This window comes from Procambarus clarkii, chromosome 50 (assembly GCF_040958095.1).
Source record: "Procambarus clarkii isolate CNS0578487 chromosome 50, FALCON_Pclarkii_2.0, whole genome shotgun sequence".
NCBI lineage: Eukaryota > Metazoa > Arthropoda > Malacostraca > Decapoda > Cambaridae > Procambarus > Procambarus clarkii.
Genome location: NC_091199.1, coordinates 5,053,823 through 5,074,483, shown reverse-complemented (window position 1 = coordinate 5,074,483; position 20,661 = coordinate 5,053,823). Strand labels below are relative to the sequence as shown.

The 20,661-nt window shown below is 41.1% G+C and overlaps 1 protein-coding gene across 1 annotated transcript in view; it reads left to right on the top strand.

Annotated features, from left to right (window-relative positions):
* LOC123772637 (zinc finger protein 585A-like) overlaps positions 1-5,898 on the top strand; it is a 146,527-nt gene extending 140,629 nt beyond the window's left edge. Inside the window, exons 8-10 of the mRNA XM_069303368.1 lie at positions 1,967-2,051; positions 2,515-2,573; positions 4,528-5,898. Of these exons, the coding sequence (XP_069159469.1) occupies positions 1,967-2,051; positions 2,515-2,573; positions 4,528-5,569 (1,186 nt within the window). The 3' untranslated portion in view covers positions 5,570-5,898. The remainder of the gene's footprint in view (positions 1-1,966; positions 2,052-2,514; positions 2,574-4,527) is intronic.
* Positions 5,899-20,661: the final 14,763 nt, after the last annotated feature.

Here is a 20,661-nt window from a genome sequence, read left to right as displayed (position 1 = left end):
CTCCTCCCTCCCAAGCTCTGCCTGCCAGCCTCCCTCCTTGCCACTCCCTCCCTGCCTCCCTCCCAAGCTCTACTTGCCTGCCTCCCTCCCAAGCTCTGCCTGCCTGCCTCCCTCCTTGCCTCTCCCTCCCTGCCTGCCTCTCCATCCCTGCCTGCCTGCCCATCCACCCACCAGTCAGCCATCACTGACACAATGAGTGCATTTGGAGCCAACATGGTGCACGGATGTTCCTTGAGTGTGCAGATATGTCCAACAAAGTCACGGAATAAATACTCCAGCCTCATGACAAATCAAAACAATGTGCCGTGAATCTGTGACATCACAGGGTAGAAGGCAGTAGAGTGGTGGACCCAGTGGCATGTCTGTACAAAATATATCTTACCTGAATGTTACTTGAAAAATTACCGACACTTAACTTCGGAAATACCGGAGCTCCGGAAATAACGACCAGGGTACTGCCCCATATAGGTCGTTAAATCGAGTGGATACTAGTTTTATGTTCAAAAAAACCAAAAAGCACCAAAATAATGGAATTCTTTAAAAGCGCAATCGTCACTAAGCGGGTGACTCTGGTAAACTGGGGCCGGGTCGGCCCAGTGCCACAGAACCACATGCTCAGTCGACCTAAACACGTATCAACAAAGTCGCTAGTCGAGGCTAAGGTCATAAGTCGAGTCTCATTTTCCGACTAAATTTACGTCGTAACTCGACAAATTCGTAAGCAAGGGCAGTCATAAGTCGAGGTGCCACTATAACAGCAAAAATATTATTTATCGTTTTATGAACATAATAATTACTGTATATCATTAATATGCACACCATACTTTTGAGTTAATCGATGGTTCACACATTTTATTATATAAATATATCATACTACACACTATTGAATAATATTACTGTAAAAAAAAAAGAAAATAAGTCATATATTGAAATAATTAGGTAACAATATCTTTGTGGCAACTCCTGCCTGACAGCTCGGGTGGAGGAGATCGCCACAGATGCCTACTCTGTCAGCACCTGAATCTTGCCAGAATTCCTCGCCCTATTGTGGCCAAAATATGTCACCTACAATTTTTTATTATTTTTCCCATGATCAGGAACACAATCTTAGAAGAAAAAAAAGTTGATTTTTTTTTTTCTTGCGCACATCAGTGTTGTTGGCTAGTAATAGCTGTGCCACCCAATGGTTAACCCATTGGTGGTGCTGCTAATAATAGCCGACAACACCGCTGTGCCAAGAAAAAAATACAAATTCCTTCTAAGATTAAATTGTTACCTGGTCACTTGAAAAATAATAAAAAAATCATAGGTGACATATTTTAGCCGTAATAGGGCGAGTAAGTCTGGCAAAATTCAGACGCTGACAGAATACATATGGGGAGTCTGGGGGATTGAAGATCACCCAAGTACCAAATGTAAAGTCCACCAGAAACATTGAACACACCAAAATAGCAACTGTTTGGATAACATTTGCAACCTTGGTTTGAACTATGTACATGTTTTTCACTCCCAACCTCTAGTTTGTACCAACCCCCTCACCACCAGATGGTGACTTGAGGGTCCGGGCCAGTCACTCTCGGTAATTCAAGCACCTAATGTTGTTCCTACTGGGCGTCTCACTGCTCCATGAGCATCAGTTCTCAGCTAGTGTTGACCTTCCTTTTGAACTCTGTCCAGTGCAGGGGTTGTGTTTATGTTCCTTTTCTGCTTCATGTGCATACTTTTTATGCCAGCATATTGAGTATATCTCGATTGCATGTTTGTCGTCTGTCTGCCACCAGCATTGCCCCTGCCATCGGTCAGGGTTCTCTTTCCTGGAAGGGTATTGTAGTCTGCCCTATTGGGTCTTCTGTCAAGGGGTTCTTGCCCTGGATAATGCATGTGCCTTGACTCTTCTGCAGAATTTGGTGGTCAGGATGGACTGTTTGTTTGCTTTTGAGTGTTCTCTGTGGGTGTTCATTTTCAGATTGGCACATTTGATGGTTTACTCCTGCCTTTGCTGTATGCAGTACAATCTTCAGCTCCCTGCTGATCTGAGACTGGGCTACTCTGTGAGTCTCGTTCTGGGGTGTTGTTACTCCTCCCTTAGAATCAGCTGGCATGGTTTACCATTTTTCTGGGCATTATTTGACCTTAATGTTCACATATAACCACCCTTTCTGTCTTCCCCATTCTGCCTGTTAGGTCAGTGTTTATTTTCATCCTCAGCTTGTGAGGTCTAAGATTCTTAGACCTAAGTCTTGGCCAAGTCTCAGCTGTGCTTATCAGGCAGCAGATGCTTTAGGTTGACAGGGAGAGGTTGTCCCTGTCTTCATATTATGTGATCTTGGTTAGGCTTGGATGCCTTCGTGTTGAAGCTCCAATTTTTTTTAAAGGGGAGGTGGAGCACTTGATTTTGCATCCTCTACTATTCCTGCACTAGAAATATGTATGTCCTGCACCAATAGCTTGGGAAAAGCTTTGATTTTTCATGTGAATATAATTCAAGTTCTGATAATTTCTCTCTTTTTGCAGCCAATTCTTAGACTGGAAGAATGTCATGCAGTACCAACAGCCAAGACCATGAAGCTCGTGTAAGTTGGAGAAACTGTGCACTTGGTGTCACAGAGCACAATGTCAGCAGTGCACTACATGTGCAACATCCTCACTACTGTATGCTCACCCCAAGCAGCAGCTTGTGCATACTAGCTCACTCCACTTGTTCAAATAATGTCAAGTACAGTTCATCATTGATCTGATTTATTCCAAAAACATCAAGTGAGCTGAAGTTGACAAAAGTAGTGTGTATATTAAATGAAAATGATTGTTATTTCTTTAAAAACTCCAGTACTGCATTGGCTAATTGATAGAAAGGCAAGTAATGCTGGTACTTTTTGTGAAATTAATTTGTGAACATTGTACATCAGTAGTAACCAATGTATTTGTATATGTTGTATTATGTACTCGGTAATTCAAAATCAAATGCTCTTTGCTGTCACATAATTACTTTATGAGAGGGTATTTTGTAATACAGTTCCTGTTTGATTTCTCCATCTTTTATAATATATACACAAGTGTCATCCATCTCACTTGTTAATAAGCAATATATAGTTAAAGACAACTTGATTAATTATAATCATTCTTAGGACAGTACAGTAATATTGAATAGCAATAAGTAAATAAATTTAGCAAATAATATACAGTATCAACATGTACCATTTAAGTGATCATTTTCTTCAATTATTTAAACTTGTTTACCATGTGTGTGTGTGTGTGATTATATTGTAAAGTATAATATGCATTGCTCATATGCAATTGTTGCAAGTCTATAAAAGCCAAACTTTCAGTACAGTACAGGGATGTAAACATTTGAACAGCTTTCACTTCACTCGAAGGATCCTGTGCTCAGCATCAAAGAAACATCATCATTGTTCAGTGTTCTGAAACAAATTTATAAAAACCATTATCTAACATAATGTAACGATAATGCATTACAGAAAATATTCATAGTTTAGTTTATTTAATTAAGCCTTTGTATATTAATATACCTTGGTAACATACATTAGTCTACATCTGTATTGAAGAACACTTGCTTGACTTTAGTGTCCCCAAGTCTTAGAAGTTTTTCCTTGTTTAACATGAACCATATGATATGAGAGTACCTTCTCACACTTTTCCTGTACTGTAATGCAGACAGCTATTCATATAGGAGGAGATCATGTGTTTTTAATATTTTAAACTTTTGTACTTTAAACAAATATTTAAATTCATATGAAAAAGAAGACTTGGTATTTTATCTAAGAAAAATTGCTGTTGATGTTGATTGATTTGAGGATTACCTTCCCAACAGCCCAAGTGTCTTGTTAAGGATCTGAAAGTGTGTTCACTAATGTAATGCAAATGTGATTTCATGAACAAAAATATGCTTTGATTACACACAAGAACATTAAAAGTAGGGATACCATATTATATTTAGTGTACATACACAAATTTTTATTAAATATGTGAGCTGGAAATCTGAAAAAATATATGAGAGAAACCAATTCAGTGTTTTTTTTCTTTAGGCATTTTCTCTCTCTTTTTTTCCAATTTTTTTCCAGCGCGCACAAATCTTTTAAGGCCTGCCGTTATATGTGAGAGAAACAATGTAATAACAAAGTACTGTACAGTATATAAAAATATGTTCAGATGCAGGTATGTCTAATAATTATCACTTATGAGCAAGAAAAACCTAATTAATACTTAAATTGAATATAAGTCACATACTGGAAGACACATGATAAACTCTCTAGGAAAAACTTTTCAGTGTTCAGAATATAAAAATGACTTTCCGTATAAAAGAAACTGCTCTGGAAACTAACAAGAACTGTAACAAGATAGAAAGTGTCAGTGTATAAATGACCTTAATTAAAATTAAAACTATTCAGAATTTCTTGTGAGGGTTTCAATAGAAGAGAAACTCTATTCATTTTAAATGTTTAATAAAATAATCAGATAAATCTTTTTTCTGTTTTCAAGCAATAATCCTCAAAGGAAATAAATATAATCTACAAACAATGCAAGTCTTATTGTAACGTGTCAAAATAAGCCTTCTCTGTTTTTAGTGTTTAAAAACCCTGAGAATAATTTAATGAATCATCACACAATGGCAACTCACACAGAAAATGAATCATATCAGCATGAATTGAGTTTAAATGACTTTTCAACAAAATCTGATTCAAAGTGTTCAAAGTGCTTAGAAGACTTCTCTGATGAATCTGATCTAGTATCACACATGATAACTCACACAGAAGATAAAACAGAGCAGTGTTTGGAATGTATAAAGGGCTTTGCAGAGAAATCCGATTTTATAAGCCACATGAATACTCACTCTAGAGACAAACCATATCATTGTTCACTATGTTTAGAAAGCTTTACAGATAAATCTAATCTATTATCACACATGAGAACCCATAGAGAAAAGAAACCTTTTCAGTGTTCAAAGTGTTCAGAAGGATTTTTTGATGAATCTCTTCTAATATCACACATGATAACCCATACAGGAAAGTTATATCATTGTTCCGAGTGTTTTAAAGACTTCTCACGAAAGTATGATTTATTATCACACATGAGAACTCACACAGGAGAGAAACCCCATCAATGTCCAGTGTGCTTAAAATACTTTTCTCACAAATCTGCTGTAATAATACACACAAGAACTCACACAGGTCAGAAACCATACAAGTGTTCAGAGTGTTTAAAAGGCTTTAAACGAAAATCTGATTTAGTAATTCATATGAGAATTCATACTGGGGAGAAACCTTATCAGTGTTCAGTGTGTCCCAAAAGCTTTATACAAAAAACTACTCTAGTAGCACACATGCTAACTCATACAAGAGAGAAACCACATCAGTGTTCAGTGTGTCTAAAAGTCTTTACATTAAAACCTAATCTAGTAAGACACATGAAACTTCATACTGGGGAGAAATCATATAAGTGTTCAGTGTGCCTAAAAGATTTTTCACAATCTGCTCTAGCATCTCACATGAAAATTCACACTGAAGGGAGACCATCAGTGTTCAGAGCATTTAAAAAGACTTTAAATATATAATCTATTATTTTTTGAGAAATGAAACAGGTTTTAAATTAAAGAAATTGTGTTTCTGCAAGACTTGGTAGAAAAATCTGATGTGGTGTGACATAAAAGAACTCTCACTAAAGTGATGCCATGAAAAAATTTATAATACTTTATTAAAAATTATTCCAGTAATGAACGAAAATTCACTCTGGACAGCAATCACATCAATATTCAGAATCTTTAAAATACTTTTGACACAAATTTGCTTAAGTATCACACAGGAGAAAAACCTTATCAGAATTGTAAATGTTAAATAGAATTTAATGAAAATTTAATATAATAATAATAAACCGCAAAGTCTTCATACTGGTGTGAATCCATTGCATTGTTCAGAGTGATGAAATGTTTGCACAAAAAATCTACTTCCCTAACATGTTGGTATGAACTCAGTTTTTAACTAGTAGACTTTACTATTCTAGTTAAAAATTTAGTTTGTGTATTACTATAAATTATCTAGTAATAAACAAATAGCAATTTACAGGATAGAGAAATGTCATCCGAATGTTTAAAGAATAATTATTATTATTTATGAAAAAAAGAATGATCCTGTAAACATTTTGATATTTCTAAGTACTATGTATACCAAATACTCTTCACAAAATGATATACAGTACTAAAATCAAATTCAACATTGTTAATTTTACTGCTCTCAGATTTCATGTTTTTTTTTTTAACTTCTCTCTTATTTACATTTCTTTGTATAATGGTCTACTATGTTCTTAACTGTTCTCTGCAATCTGCCTCTTGCTTAGGTGCCTTAGGTGTAGATCAGGTTGGTTCCGAGGATCAACGTTTCCGCGGCCCAGTCTTTGACCAGGCCTCCTGGTTGGTGGTCTGGTCAACTGGGCTGTTAGATTCAGTTGCTCACAGCCTGACATGCGAGTCATAGCCTGGTTGATCAGGGATCCTTTGAAGGTATTAAGTTCTTCATTAAACACAGTGAGAGATTGGCTAGTTATGATCCTTATGTTTAGAGGGAGTGTTGAGCAAACTTGGGCTCTTGATGTTGATATAATTCTCTCTCATTACCTATTGCACCTCTGTTTTTCATTGGAGCTATTTTGCACTTCTGCCATGCCTCCTTGTTTCATCTGGTGTTATTTCTGTATCTCTCCTACCTGCACTTTAAAGAATTCAGATTTAACAATTTTAGGTAGTCTTAACATTTTCGTTGCCTGGTGCCGCATATTCTGTCACGGAACCAAAATACTAAGTATGTGGGATGACGCAACTAGGCGTCAATATTTTTTAAAAAATTTAGAAATTCTATTTATTGTCTGAATACTATTCGACTTGTTTTAAAATGCACACCAACTTCTGCCCATTCTCTATATACCCAATGTGGCATCCTGACCCCGCTGTGTGGGCGCCCGCTCACACTGGAGGCTAGCTGTTCTTGTGATAGCCGTAGCCTTCTCTCGAGTCAAAAAGTTTCCCCATTCCGGTTATTTTATCTCGGGTATTTGTTGTTATCGGCTTTATAAACACTGCAAATTTACTTCCAGATGGATACTGATCAAGAACAGAACCAATTCTTGACAAAAGCATTGAAAGAAAGAGGGGAAAACATATTGAGTTTTCATTGAAAGTATAGAAAAAGAGAGATTTATATATGTTCTTACATGCAAATATCCCTTTACAACATTCTGTTGCGAATAATTTGGTATCAAATTAAACGACATAGCACAAAAATTGAGGTCAGAAAGCTGAAGAGAGTATAAACATTTTTGTGTGGTGGCGAGCTCTCTGCCTACCATGCAATGCACGGCGGGTCTAAATTATTGGGAATGGGACTTACATGTTCTTATTTGCAAACTGTATCCATTTGCAGCATTCTATTGCAAAGAATTTGATACAAAATTAAACGCGTAGCATGAAAATTGAGGTGACAAAGCTGAAACGAGAATAAACATTGGAGTGGTAAGCTCTCAGATAAAGCTCGGGCTACCTTGCAGTGCGTGGCGGGTCCAAAGTATAGGAAAGAGAACCTTATATGTTCTTATTTACAAATATTCCTATACAGTACGTTATTCTATTGCAATAATTTGCAATTTGCAAACAATTTAAAATTGAATGACGTAGCACAAAAATTGAGGTCGGAAAGCTGAAAAAAAAGAGTACATTTATAAACATTTTTGCATGGTGGTAAGCTCTTGGCCTACCTTGCAGTGTGCGGTTAGCACCCTCTGATTATCCCGCACATTTGATGGTGCTACATAGCCTTCCTGGTTTGGTGCCTTCTTTTGATAATTACTTACTGTCTCCACTCGACTATCCGGACTATATGGGAAGGACCCCCAGCCGGATTATCACATGTTCCGGATAATAGTACTTTTTCACCTCTGAGTCCAAAAGGGACCATTTCCGACAATTTTTATACCACACGCATGATTTGAAATGACACACTAATTAGTGTGTCGGGCTGGTGCATGGGTGGTTAGCTGCCTAGTTGGTAGGTGGGCAGGCAGGTGGGTGGGTGGGCAGGCAAGTGGGTGGGTGGGCAGGCAGGGATAGGTGGGTTTTGGATGAGTGGATGGCAGGTAGATGGGCTTGGTGGGTGAACAGGTTCGAGCAGGCAGGTGGGTGAGTGGGTAAGCAGGCAGGTGGGTGGGTGCATTGACAGGTGGGTAAGTGGGCGTGCAGGCATGTGGGTAAACAGGTGGGTGGGCAGGGAAGTGGGTGAACAGGTGGGTTAAGCAGGCAGGTGGGTGTGCAGGTAGGTGGGTGGATGGATTGACAGGTGGGTAAGTGGGCATGCAGGCAGGTGGGTAAACAGGTGGGTGGGCAGGGAAGTGGGTAAACAGGTGGGTGGGCAGGGAAGTGGGTGGGCAGGGAAGTAGGTGAACAGGTGGGTAAGTGGGTGTGCAGGCAGGTGGGTGGGCAGGGAAGTGGGTGAACAAGGTGGGTAAGTGGGCATGCAGGCAGGTGGGTGGGCAGGGAAGTGGGTGAACAAGGTGGGTAAGTGGGCATGCAGGCAGGTGGGTAAACAGGTGGGTGAGCAGGGAAGTGGGTAAACAGGTGGGTGGGCAGGGAAGTGGGTAAACAGGTGGGTGGGCAGGGAACTTGGTGAACAGGTGGGTGGCCAGGGAAGTAGGTGAACAGGTGGGTAAGTGGGTGTGCAGGCAGGTGGGTGGGCAGGGAAGTGGGTGAACAAGGTGGGTAAGTGGGCATGCAGACAGGTGGGTGGGCAGGGAAGTGGGTAAACAGGTGGGTGGGCAGGGAAGTGGGTGAACAGGTGGGTGGCCAGGGAAGTAGGTGAACAGGTGGGTAAGTGGGTGTGCAGGCAGGTGGGTGGGCAGGGAAGTGGGTGAACAAGGTGGGTAAGTGGGCATGCAGGCAGGTGGGTGGGCAGGCAGGTGGGTGGGCAGGGAAGTGGTTGAACAGGTGGGTAAGTGGCGAGACTGGAACAGAGATAGACGACACGTGTAATCTGCCTGGTCAACCCCCCCCCCTCACGCCAGCCTTCCCATCTCCCCTCCACATGTGTCGACAGACACGTGGGTGTTGACATGCTGTACGATGCGCCTTAAGTTCTGTTAAATCCAATTTTATTTTATTGTAAATATTTAAATGAATAAATAGCATACCAAATACTGTACTGTACTGTTCATCTATTATAGTGTTATTTAATTAATATTCGTAACTAGCTCTCCACAGCAATAAGAAAACAATATAATTCTTGCAACACCGCCAACGCCACCTTCCTTCGTTAGGCTTAAGCGAGTCCCATACACACCACAATAGTTTTTCCTCCTTCCGTGACCAACTCCCTTCCTCCCTTCCTGACCAACTCCCTCCCTCCCTTCCTGACCAACTCCCTCCCTCCCTTCCTGACCAACTCCCTCCCTCCCTTCCTGACCAACTCCCTCCCTCCCTTCCTGACCAACTCCCTCCCTTTCTGACCAACTCCCTTCCTCCCTTTCTGACCAACTCCCTTCCTCCCTTCCTGACCAACTCCCTTCCTCCCTTCCTGACCAACTCCCTTCCTCCCTTCCTGACCAACTCCCTCCCTCCCTTCCTGACCAACTCCCTTCCTCCCTTCCTGACCAACTCCCTCTCTCCCTTCCTGACCAACTCCCTCCCTCCCTTCCTGACCAACTCCCTCCCTCCCTGACCAACTCCCTCCCTCCCTTTCTGACCAACTCCCTTCCTCCCTTTCTGACCAACTCCCTTCCTCCCTTCCTGACCAACTCCCTCCCTGACCATCTCCCTTCCTGACCAACTCCCTCTCTCCGTTCCTGACCAACTCCCTGCCTTCCCTTCCTGACCAACTCCCTCCCTCCCTGACCAACTCCCTCCCTCCCTTCCTGACCAACTCCCTCCCTCCCTTTCTGACCAACTCCCTTCCTGATCAACTCCCTTCCTGACCAACTCCCTCCCTCCCTTCCTGACCAACTCCCTCCCTGACCATCTCCCTTCCTGACCAACTCCCTTCCTCCCTTCCTGACCATCTCCCTTCTTGACCAACTCCCTTCCTGACCAACTCCCTTCCTGACCATCTCCCTTCCTGACCAACTCCCTTCCTGACCAAACTCCCTCCCTGACCGTAATCCCCCAGGTGGTCCCTCCCAACGTTCCCCTCTCTCCCGACACCACCCACCAACCCCACCCCCTCCAACACCATGGCCTTGAGCCACAGCTGTACGGGATTAATACGGTACAGCCCACCGGCTCAGATTTTTAACCGGCCAAACCGGCTTTTATCCGGCTCCCATGGCCATTTTGGCCGGATATTGAGATAACTTTATCCGGTCATGATTTTGGCCGTATAAGGGCGTTTTCCGGATGTTCGAATCCCGGATAATCGCGGGGGTTACAGTACTTGCAGTGTGCGGTAGGTCTAAACTATAGAAAAGTGAGACTTATATGTTCTTAAATGCACATATTTCTTTAGAGCATCCTATTGCGAACAGTTTGATACCAAATTAAATGATGTAGCACAAAAATTGAGGTGAGAAAGCTAAAAAGAGTACAGTATAAACATTTGTAGGTGGTGGTGAGCTAGTGCTACCTTGAGGTGCACAGTGGGTCGTCCAGCAGGGCAATGGGAGTGTTAATAATTCAGATGTTTTATTGAGTAGATTTGAGCAGAAACAATATTTGTACATTCTCCAGGTTGGCAATTTTTCTAGCTTTGAATGGGGATTTTATTGTGCAACAATATTTCACTCTTAAGATCACTAGTGTCTTAAAAAGTATCATCACTGGTCTGGCATCTCTTCTTTGAAAGGTTCTTGTTTTCCAATCTGTCATTCTTCTTGCAGTTGTGACAACTTTTTAATGTGTTCTTTAAAAATGTCTAATGGCATAATTACTGTACTCTCAAATCTGTTATGTTGCTCTTTCATGTTATAGTGTAATTTGATTGTGTTTTATATGCAGTTTCCATGTTGTTTTCATTTTTTCAGTAGTGTAGGAGCTGGAAATTATCTTCATAAAACACATTATTTTCTGTGGCCCAATGAAAGACCTGATTTATGTAAAGTTTGGAGGTTTGTTGTTTGCTGTGTCTAAGTCCTATTTATTTTCTTGCAGATTACTTAGAATTTTCAGCCTTAGGTATTTGTGTTTGTGTGTCTGCCTTTTGATTTTGTTATGGAGTAATTCTCTGTTTATTTATTTGATATTGAGAGTAGATGTTCCATCCCAATTTTGTATCTTAGGGTTACCTTGCGATGATTTCAGGGCTCAACGTTCCCACAGCCTGGTCCTCAACCAGGCCTCCTGATGGGTGATATTTGCCTTGAAACATTGGGATCTTTTTTTTTTCACTTTTTCATTGGTTTACTCTTTATTTTGCAGGTTGGTATTAATGGGGTACACGAGTATTGTATCAACTTCATAATCATCATTTTTGTATACATTTAATTAATGTGTGTGTGTGTGTGCTGGGGAGGGATTGAATCTGTACAGTTGCATCAAGAGTTTGACTTAAAAGCTTTGTTGTAACTCTTATGTGCTGAGGTGAGTTAAGGAGCTGCATTATTTGTACCCTATAATGTGGTGGTAGTGGTGTTGATGGTAATGAGGACTCCTCTATTGGCAGTTTCCTCATGTTTCTCTCTGATAGTGTGCCTGGAGAGCATTCAGTTCTGATGACCCAAATATAATCAGGGTTGGTGGCAGTTCTTCATTCCTGTTCCCATTTGGATGTGCACTCTAGTTCTTAAGTTGCCTTCCTGATGGGATCTGCATTCTACAATAGTTTTGCCCAGTTATTATTATGGAGATCATTACTGCATCGTATTATTGACAAATTGGGTAATAGTGGCAGACACCACAATGCAGCCAGTAGACAAATTATAAATATACCTTCTGTGGCACAGGAAGTGGACTGCCCGCACTGAATAAAATGATGGCTAGAACTACCAGACACTGAACTCCATCATAAGCAGTGGGTATACACCATGATTATTTGTTCTTTTTTTGGTTCAATAGTGAGAATTCATCAGGGCCTACAGTCTTTGCCATATCTAGCTCCAGGATTTTCATTTTTTTTCAGTATTGATCACTATCACAGTAATATTAATGGTGCAGCAAGCAATTTCAGGGTGAATACCTCCCCAAAATCATTCAGTCGATATTTCACTCACCTTTTCATTTTCTGTGAATCTTCCCTCTCATTTTTTTAGCTGGAACTACTTGATTATTCACAGAAATCTTTTCATTGGTAACAATACTGCTTTTGTATTGGTTACCTACATTCATCCTTTTCCCCATATATTTGTTCCATGCTTTCTTGTTGATGTTCTAATTCTCTTCATTTCTGCTTCCTCTGTATTTCTTCCATTCCCTTTTGTTTCTCCTGTTTTGCCTCTTGATACTACGTTTCAAACCATGTGCTGATGTGTTTCTGTCGTGTGTTTTGTCAGGAGAAATGAATCTTCCTTCAGTTTGTTTTCAATATCTGGTATTGTAGTCCATTATATGTTGTTTTCTTTGTGATGTTTACTTTGCCCACACCTTCCTCCTCTTTCAATGATATTCATCATTAGATATTCAAAAACCAGTATGCATTGTTTACTTGCTCCCAGTAGCATTTCATACTCTATATTTTTTATAATCATGTGTGTGAACACTAGATCCTGTTTGCTCTCCTACATGCTGTGTCAGAAAGTTCCTCTTTGCTACTTTCATCAGCTTTGCCTTAAGTATTTACGGGTTCATCACTTCCCAGTTTATCCTTCTTTGGTTGATATCTTTCATAAGTATCAACTTTGCTCTCATCCTTTGGGCCATTTGTAACACTCGCAATAAAATACGTCACAGATTTGTTTGTATTATTGTTCCCCTGTCTGGGTCTTCTGGTTTTCTCTGGTTGGTCATAAATCACAGCCTCTGCCGATCTTTCCTTCCTTTGATATTCTTCACGTAACACAGTGTATTCATTTTCCACCTAAATGAGAAGGTCTTTAAACATTTTTTGTTGTTTTAGCAAGCAGTTCCACTTTCCCTTCACCCTTCATCTTTTTCACTCAGTAGTGAAAACTGATGTGTAACACTCCACAGGAATATTAGTATTTTTAGGAAGAGAAGGTATGTAAAAAGAGTTTAATAGTTCAAAAGAGATACTGGGCCCAACCAAGATCATTGGAGGGGGGTTTCTTTCCCTTGCCCTTTGGATTCAGTGCTGATCGCGAGATACCAGAGATAGGTTGAACAATATCTGATTAGTGCTACCAGCTGGTGATGGTTGCCAAGATTTTTATCATGCAGAAAATCTTTTCTTTTCTAGTACTACAGTAGTGTTACTATCTCATGATCCCTTTTTCAATAGTGAACTTCAGACTTCTACCCAATTTCCCAAACGATTTAACCGAGAGATGAGAGAGACAGTGGAGTTGTCAGTTTTAGTGTATGTTCACTTGGTTATGTTGAAATTGAAAAGAAGGGTGAAATTTTCTCTGTATTTGTAAGTTGAGGATATCTTATTAATAGCAATCAAGGCAATTTTTTGTTTTTTGTTTTCAAGCCGGTAGAGACTTATATTTGCTTGTAGGAAGCCAAGTGATAGCTGGATAAAACTATGTTAGGTAAAAGTTGGTTAAAGCTTTTGATTTATATAGTGTACAGTGCTTTTGTAGAGGAAATTTTTAATGTAAATTTGAAAAATGTGTTAAAGAAATAAATTAAATGTATTCTCTTTTTAATATTTAATTTAATTTCCTTGCAAGTGTAGTTATCAAAATATTCCCTGTATACAGTAGTCTAACTGTGTCCCAGTGATCTCTTGATCGTCAGTGATAATCCCAGTGTTCTCCAGAAATTTTCAGTTACCCTGGTTATATTAGGTTATCCCAGTTATCTTTACCCTGGAAACAAACCGAAACTGTCTCTATTTTCCGCTTGTTACAACTTGTAATAAAGTTGTTACATCTTGACTTAACGTGTTTATGACGTATTAGAACAGTTTTACAACTTGCTATATTGGTTGTTATAACTGATTAGGTGTTAAAACTTGTTCGAACGTTGTACCAATGTCGTACACACACAGAGATCACACTAACGTGATGCATCAAATGAACAAATCCACAAGGGCCGTGACGAGGATTCGAACCTGCGTCCGGGAGCATCCCAGACACTGCCTTAATTGACTGAGCTACGACAGGGTAAAAGGGTTGAAACCGAAGTTCTACTGAACTTACTGGATCCCATAGCCTCTCCGAGGCACAAACCAGGCTTTTACACAACCCCCCCCCCCCCCTTGCACCCGAGCTATGTCAATAGGCCGTTCTCCCTCTTCGCCCTTACATCATCACACACAGAGATCACACTAACGTGATGCATCAAATGAACAAATCGACCAGGTTCGAATCCTCGTCACGGCCCTTGTGGATTTGTTCAACATCGTAGTTTCGGTGTGTGTTTGGCGGGTAGTTATCATGGTTGCCTTCAGTTATCCTAGTTCTTTCCAGTTATCCCATGCTCTCCTGTAAGTTATCCAATGTTTACTCATTTGCAGTGATCATCAAGTTAAATATATTTGTAAAGTTTAAATATAAATTCTACCTTAAAGTATATGAATTATTTAATAATTTTAATACATATTTATATTTAGACAACAGTGGTAATTTGTAGAGTAAAAGACTACTCAATTTCCTATGGTGCTTTAATTTCCAGAACAAGCTTCTCTTAATTATATAATTGTTTATCTTAACTTTGACCTGCAGATAAAATTTACCTTGGATTATATTTTGTTCGCTTGAGGTGTCTATCCTAAAATTCACCCCAATTAGCCAATTTTTATAATGGCTATTATTCAAATCAAATCAAATCAAATATTTATTCAGGTAAAGTACATACATACAAAGTGAGATACAAAACATTGATGGATTTATAGATAGAGCTAGTACATACAATGCCTAAAGCCACTGTTACGCAAAGCATTTCGGACAGGAAAAACACTTAAGACTAAAACTTAATACTAATTGAGATTAAAGTATAAATTGTGTTGAGGAAAAAAATAATTAAAAAAGGGGGGAACGTAGCAGAAAATTAGCAAATTTGGTCAACAAACAGCATGGGTTGACATTTAGGGGTGAGGTATGTTACATGGAGTTAATTAGGTAGTATTTAGTTTTTATCTTAAACTGGTTGGGAGAGGTAGTCTTTAAAATGATTGGGAAGGTCATTCCACATTCTAGGTCCCTTGATTTGTAAAGCATTTCTAGTTTGATTAAGTCGTACTCTTGGAATATCAAATAGGTATTTGTTTCTGGTGTGGTGCTCATGGATTCTGTTACAACCTTCTAGGAAGCTTTTAATGTCTGGATTGACATTACAGTTCAGCATTTTATATATACGTGTGTGTGTGTGTGTGTATATGTATGTCGTACCTAGTAGCCAGAACGCACTTCTCAGCCTACTATGCAAGGCCCGATTTGCCTAATAAGCCAAGTTTTCATGAATTAATATATTTTCTCTAATTTTTTTCTTATGATATGATAAAGCTACCCATTTCATAATGTATGAGGTAAATTTTTTTTATTGGAGTTAAAATTAACGTAGATATCTGACCGAACCTAACCAACCCTACCTAACCTAACCTAACCTATCTTTAAAGGTTAGGCTAGGTTAGGTTGCCGAAAAAGTTAGGTTAGGTTAGGTTAGGTAGGTTAGGTAGTCGAAAAACAATTAATTCATGAAAACTTGGCTTATTAAGCAAATCGGGTCTTGCATAGTAGGCTGAGAAGTGAGTTCTGGCTACTAGGTACGACATGTATATATTGTGACGGTAACGCGTTGGAGTTCGGCTGTTAAGGCTAGGGGTATGGCCTCGTCACATAGTTATAAAAAAAAATAGAAAAACTGGAACTTCGTCTGTGGTAAGGTAAGGAGAAGACACACAAAACACAAGTAAAACTTTAACAATGAAATTTTAATTACGTTAAATAAATCAAAACATGAAAATAATGCACAAACAAATATGTATAATAAAATCAATCAATCAAAATAATAAGAATACTTAAATGACACAATGAAAAGTTACGTTAAGGCAAAATAACAAGAAGTGCAATACAACAGTAAGTGGGAGGTGCTGGAATATTGGCTTAAAGCCACCACCTCTCTCAGTACACTCTAGAGTCTAGCTGGGAGGTGTGCTGGCTACGAAAGCACGGAACATTCTGAAGACTGATGTTGGGGCGACCCCAGACATCGGGTAGTATTGGGGGGCGAGTGCAGGTGCAGCCAGACCGGCGACCAATCAGCGGAGCCGTAGCGATCAACGGGTAGTTTGGTGATTTGGGTCCGAACAGGTGGCGGGCTGCATACGTTTCTGCTCACCCTGGCAAGCCTTGCTGGTGCTGGTGTTGTTGTCGTTGTTGGACATTTCTTCCATAGTCTTTTATATAATTGTGAAGACGTAATTTTGGAGGGAAGAGCAGGCTCAATCTCTTGAAGGAGATTATCGTCACAACTCTCCCCCGAAGCCTGCGGTTCTGGAAGAAGTACGTCGTTATGTGGTGGAGTAATGGATGGAGTCGCTTCTATTTCATAAACTCTGGAGAGATCATGGGCTAAGATGTTGTCAGACTCTTGGTATAGCATGTCTCCAGGTTGAATTTCTGCAGGTAGCAAGCCCATAGTAGAAGACGTTGAGATGAGAAGTGGGCGTGCTGCAGGAGGTGTAGGGTGGTGTGGTCCGTATTGATGGTGGACCGAGCACTTTTCAGGTGTGGAGTGAAGTGCTGAAGCTTCAGGATGAGGAAGAGTAGCTCCTTGCCAATTGTTCCGTCGTTCCTTGTAGCAGTAGTCGCTGACAGGTGAATTCTTCTCGCCTCGTTGCTGCATCACGACACCACCATCGTCGGTACCATTGGCGTCGACATGGAGGATGTAGGGCTTATCTGACGAGGTGAGAGTGGAATTAGAAGAGGGCATAGGAGCACGAGTATTATCCTGAAAGCATTTGGGAAGATCATTAAGGATTTTGGAATTAGATAGCGCCGACTCCTTGTCAGTGCTTTCGGGAGAAGAAGCTGGGATGGTCTCACTGTGGATGTAGGGTTCTGTGAAGGTAGAACAATTAATCAAGACAGTGGGAGGAGTACCATTATATTGCTTCAGGAGGTTGACGTGGCACAGCTGGGTCTTCCGCCGCCTATCAGGAGTCTCTATCACATAATTATTATTATTCCTGCACTCTTTGACGCAGTAGGGTCCTGAAAATCTGTTTTGTAAAGGTGAACCTGGGATAGGGAAATAAGCAAGGACGAAGTCTCCCGGCTTGAATTTTCTTACTTTGCTGGTCTGGTCGTAATGAGTCTTCATTCTCACCTGGGCTTTCAATAGATTATCATGGGCAAAGCGGTGGACTCTCTCTAGAATGTGCTGAAGGTTTTGAAGAAACTGGGGCACATTCTGATGCTCACTGAAGGTGGCATCTCTGAGAGAGTCTTTGAAAGCCTTAAGGGGAGTACGGCACTTACGGCCGTAGAGCATCTCATAAGGAGATACTCCTAGGGACTCATTGGGGAGACTTCTGAAAATACACATTATTAGGTCAATCTGCTTATCCCAATCCTTTGAGGTTTCACTACAAAACTTTTTCAAGAGTGCTTTGATGGTCTGATGACTACGTTCAAGAGAACCCTGTGAAGCAGGATGATAGGGGCTGGACAATACCTGTTTGATGTTGAACTCCTCCAGTGTCCTTTTGAAGAGATCACTGGTGAAGTTGGTGCCACAGTCACTTTGAATCTCCCTGGGAAATCCGTATTGAGTGAAGATCTTCAGTAGATGTTTGATAACCGTAGCAGCCGTGATGTTCTTCACTGGAACTGCTATGGGAAATCTGGTGGTAGGACACAGGATGGTTAGGATGTAGGCGTTACCTGAACTGGTCCGAGGTAAAGGACCAACACAGTCTATTATGAGTCTGTGGAAAGGTTCCGCAGGCACCTGTATGGGAATCAGTGGTGCTCTGGGAATGGAGACGTTCGGTTTGCCTGCCATCTGACATGTATGACACTGTTTTACGTACTGTTTGACGTTGTTTACCATACCTGGCCAGTAGTAGTCTTGACGAATCCCATGGTAAGTCTTGTTGAAGCCGTAGTGGGAGAATGCTCCATGGGCCAGGTGTAGAATAGTGGGCCGCAGGCTGGTGGGAATCACAAGTTGTTCGGTGTTGGCCCAATCGTCCTCCTCCTTCAGTTTACTGGGTCTATATCGGCGGTAGAGCAAGTCGTTCTCTAGGAAGAACCCAGGAATACTGTCGGGTTGAGTCTCAGCCTGGAAAAACAATGGTGTTAAAGTAAGATCTTCCCTCTGCAACTTACGGAACTCCAACTTGGTCAGATGCGGGGGTAGTTTCTGAGGGTCTTGAGGGACAGCGGTAGCAGTAGAGTCAGCTGGCTGTGGACGTGCGGCTTGTGCACGGGTGGTCACGAGAACCGGAGGAGAAACTTCACTCTCTTGAACCTCTGCTGGAACATACTCAAGAATAGGGTTACTTGGCACAGAGTTACACACCTGGGGTTTGTCCATGACGATCAGGTTGGTTGGTTGCAGGTCTTCTGCCAAGTCGTTGCCTAGGAGAAGTTGCACTCCAGGCATGGGAAAAGGCTTTTCCCTGACGGCGACTTGGACTTCCCCGTTCACGTAGGGACAATCCAGGTGGACTCTGGCGAGAGGGTATGGAGTAGTAGCAGTGAGGTCAGTGATGAAGACCGTTTCCCCGGTGTAGACTATGTTGGGCACAGCCGACTTCAAGATGATCGATTGTAGAGCCGCTGTGTCCCTCAAGATCTTCAATTTGAAACGTCCCTCCGGATTTGAACCGTTGGCAGAGACAGTTCCAGTATACAGGTGGTTACTGAAAAGAGAAAGATCATTAACATCAACACCAACATTCATCACAGGCTTACCGGACTTAGGAGGAGTTGGTTTGGGTCGTTGTTGGTCAGTGGTTCCCTTGTATTGAGACTTACCACACTTGTCTATGGTATGTCCATAGAGTCTACAATACTTGCAGTACAGTTGTGAACCAGCTTGATCGGGGCTCACCTTCTCGTAACTGTACCACGACTTCTTACTGGAGGATGGTTCAGGTGTCAGCCGGTGGATGAGGCTGTAAGTGTCAGCCGACTTAGCACACTTCAGGTAGTCGGTTTCTTCTTTATCTGCTAAGTAGAGGCGGACAGGAGGCGGCACACGTCTCAAGAATTCTTCAACAAGCATCAGGTTGACGAGTTCTGTAAAAGTAGAGACATGTGCTGCTTCCAGCCATTTCATGAAATACCTCCGTTTCGTGTTAGCAAACTCGAGGAAGGTAGTGGTACTTGCCTTCAGGTGGTCACGGAATTTCCTTCTATAACTTTCAGTAGAGAGGAGGTAGGCGTCCAACACTGCTTGTTTCAGAGTGTAGTAGTCATTCTCAGACGCCAAAGTACTGAGTGTGACTGCAGCTCTACCTGTAAGATGGACTCTGAGAAGTGTGGCCCATTGGTCGACAGGCCAACTGAGTTGATTAGCAAGGGTTTCAAAGGTGGTAAAGAACACATCAACTTCTGCTTCTACAAAGGATGGCATTAACTTACTTGCATGTGATATATTAAAACTGATGGGAAGATTGGCAGTAGCTTGCTGGCGTTGAGCGAGGTGTGAAGTTTCCAACGTGTATTCCCGTTGACGACACTCAAGAACCAGAGTCGCTTGCTGCTTGTCATGTTCGCGTTGTATTTCCAACTCGCGTTGTTTGGTTTCAAGCTGTACTCGTTCACGTTCACGGAGTAATGCGACCTCGCGTTCGTGTTCTTCTCTCCTCAAAGCAGCTTCACGTTCTCTGAGGGTGATTTCGCGTTCTTGTTCGTCTCTCCTCAAAGCAGCTTCGCGTTCTTGTTCTTCTCTTCGTATGGCAGCAGCTCGTTCTTGTTGTTCGAGGGCTTCCCTTTGCTGCTCACGTTCAATCTTGGCCAGCTCTAGTTTGAGTTTCAGCGTTGCCAAATCAGTTTTATCTGCAATATAGTAAGTTTCATGAGTGTCAGAGTCTATCTTACCTTGCTCTAAATAGTAATCCAGCAACAGGTTGTGTAGGTCATTTTTGTTGGCTTGATAGGGAACTTCTAGTTGATACTCATGTGCAAGAGTTTGTAGTTCAGTCCTCTTGGCACGACTTAAAGTCCCTATTTCACCTGCTGGATTTGCACGGAAAGTTTGGAGACGAAACATGGTGAAATTAGCAAATAAAGGTACACGAATGTTCAATAATGAAATGTCAGAAACAGGACAACGTGGCAACTGGTACCTATCCTGTGTGATCTTTAACAATTAACGTTAAGTGAAAGATATTAAATGATTAAATTAAATCAAGGGCGCAGGAAATCTTGTACCCGGTACTCATGTAAGAGAATAAGGGCAAGAAAATCCTACTAACAAATGAAACAAAGTTTCGAAAACAAATGAAACAGTTAAATGCTTCAAAAGTAAAATTGGTAGTCCAAGGATGTAGGCATACCTTGCCAAGTCTCTATAGGACATAAAGCAAGTTTTTCCCACTGAATTTAATATGATACTTACAGAATTAGCGAACTTTTGTGCTCTGAAAAAATAAGCTAATTCCC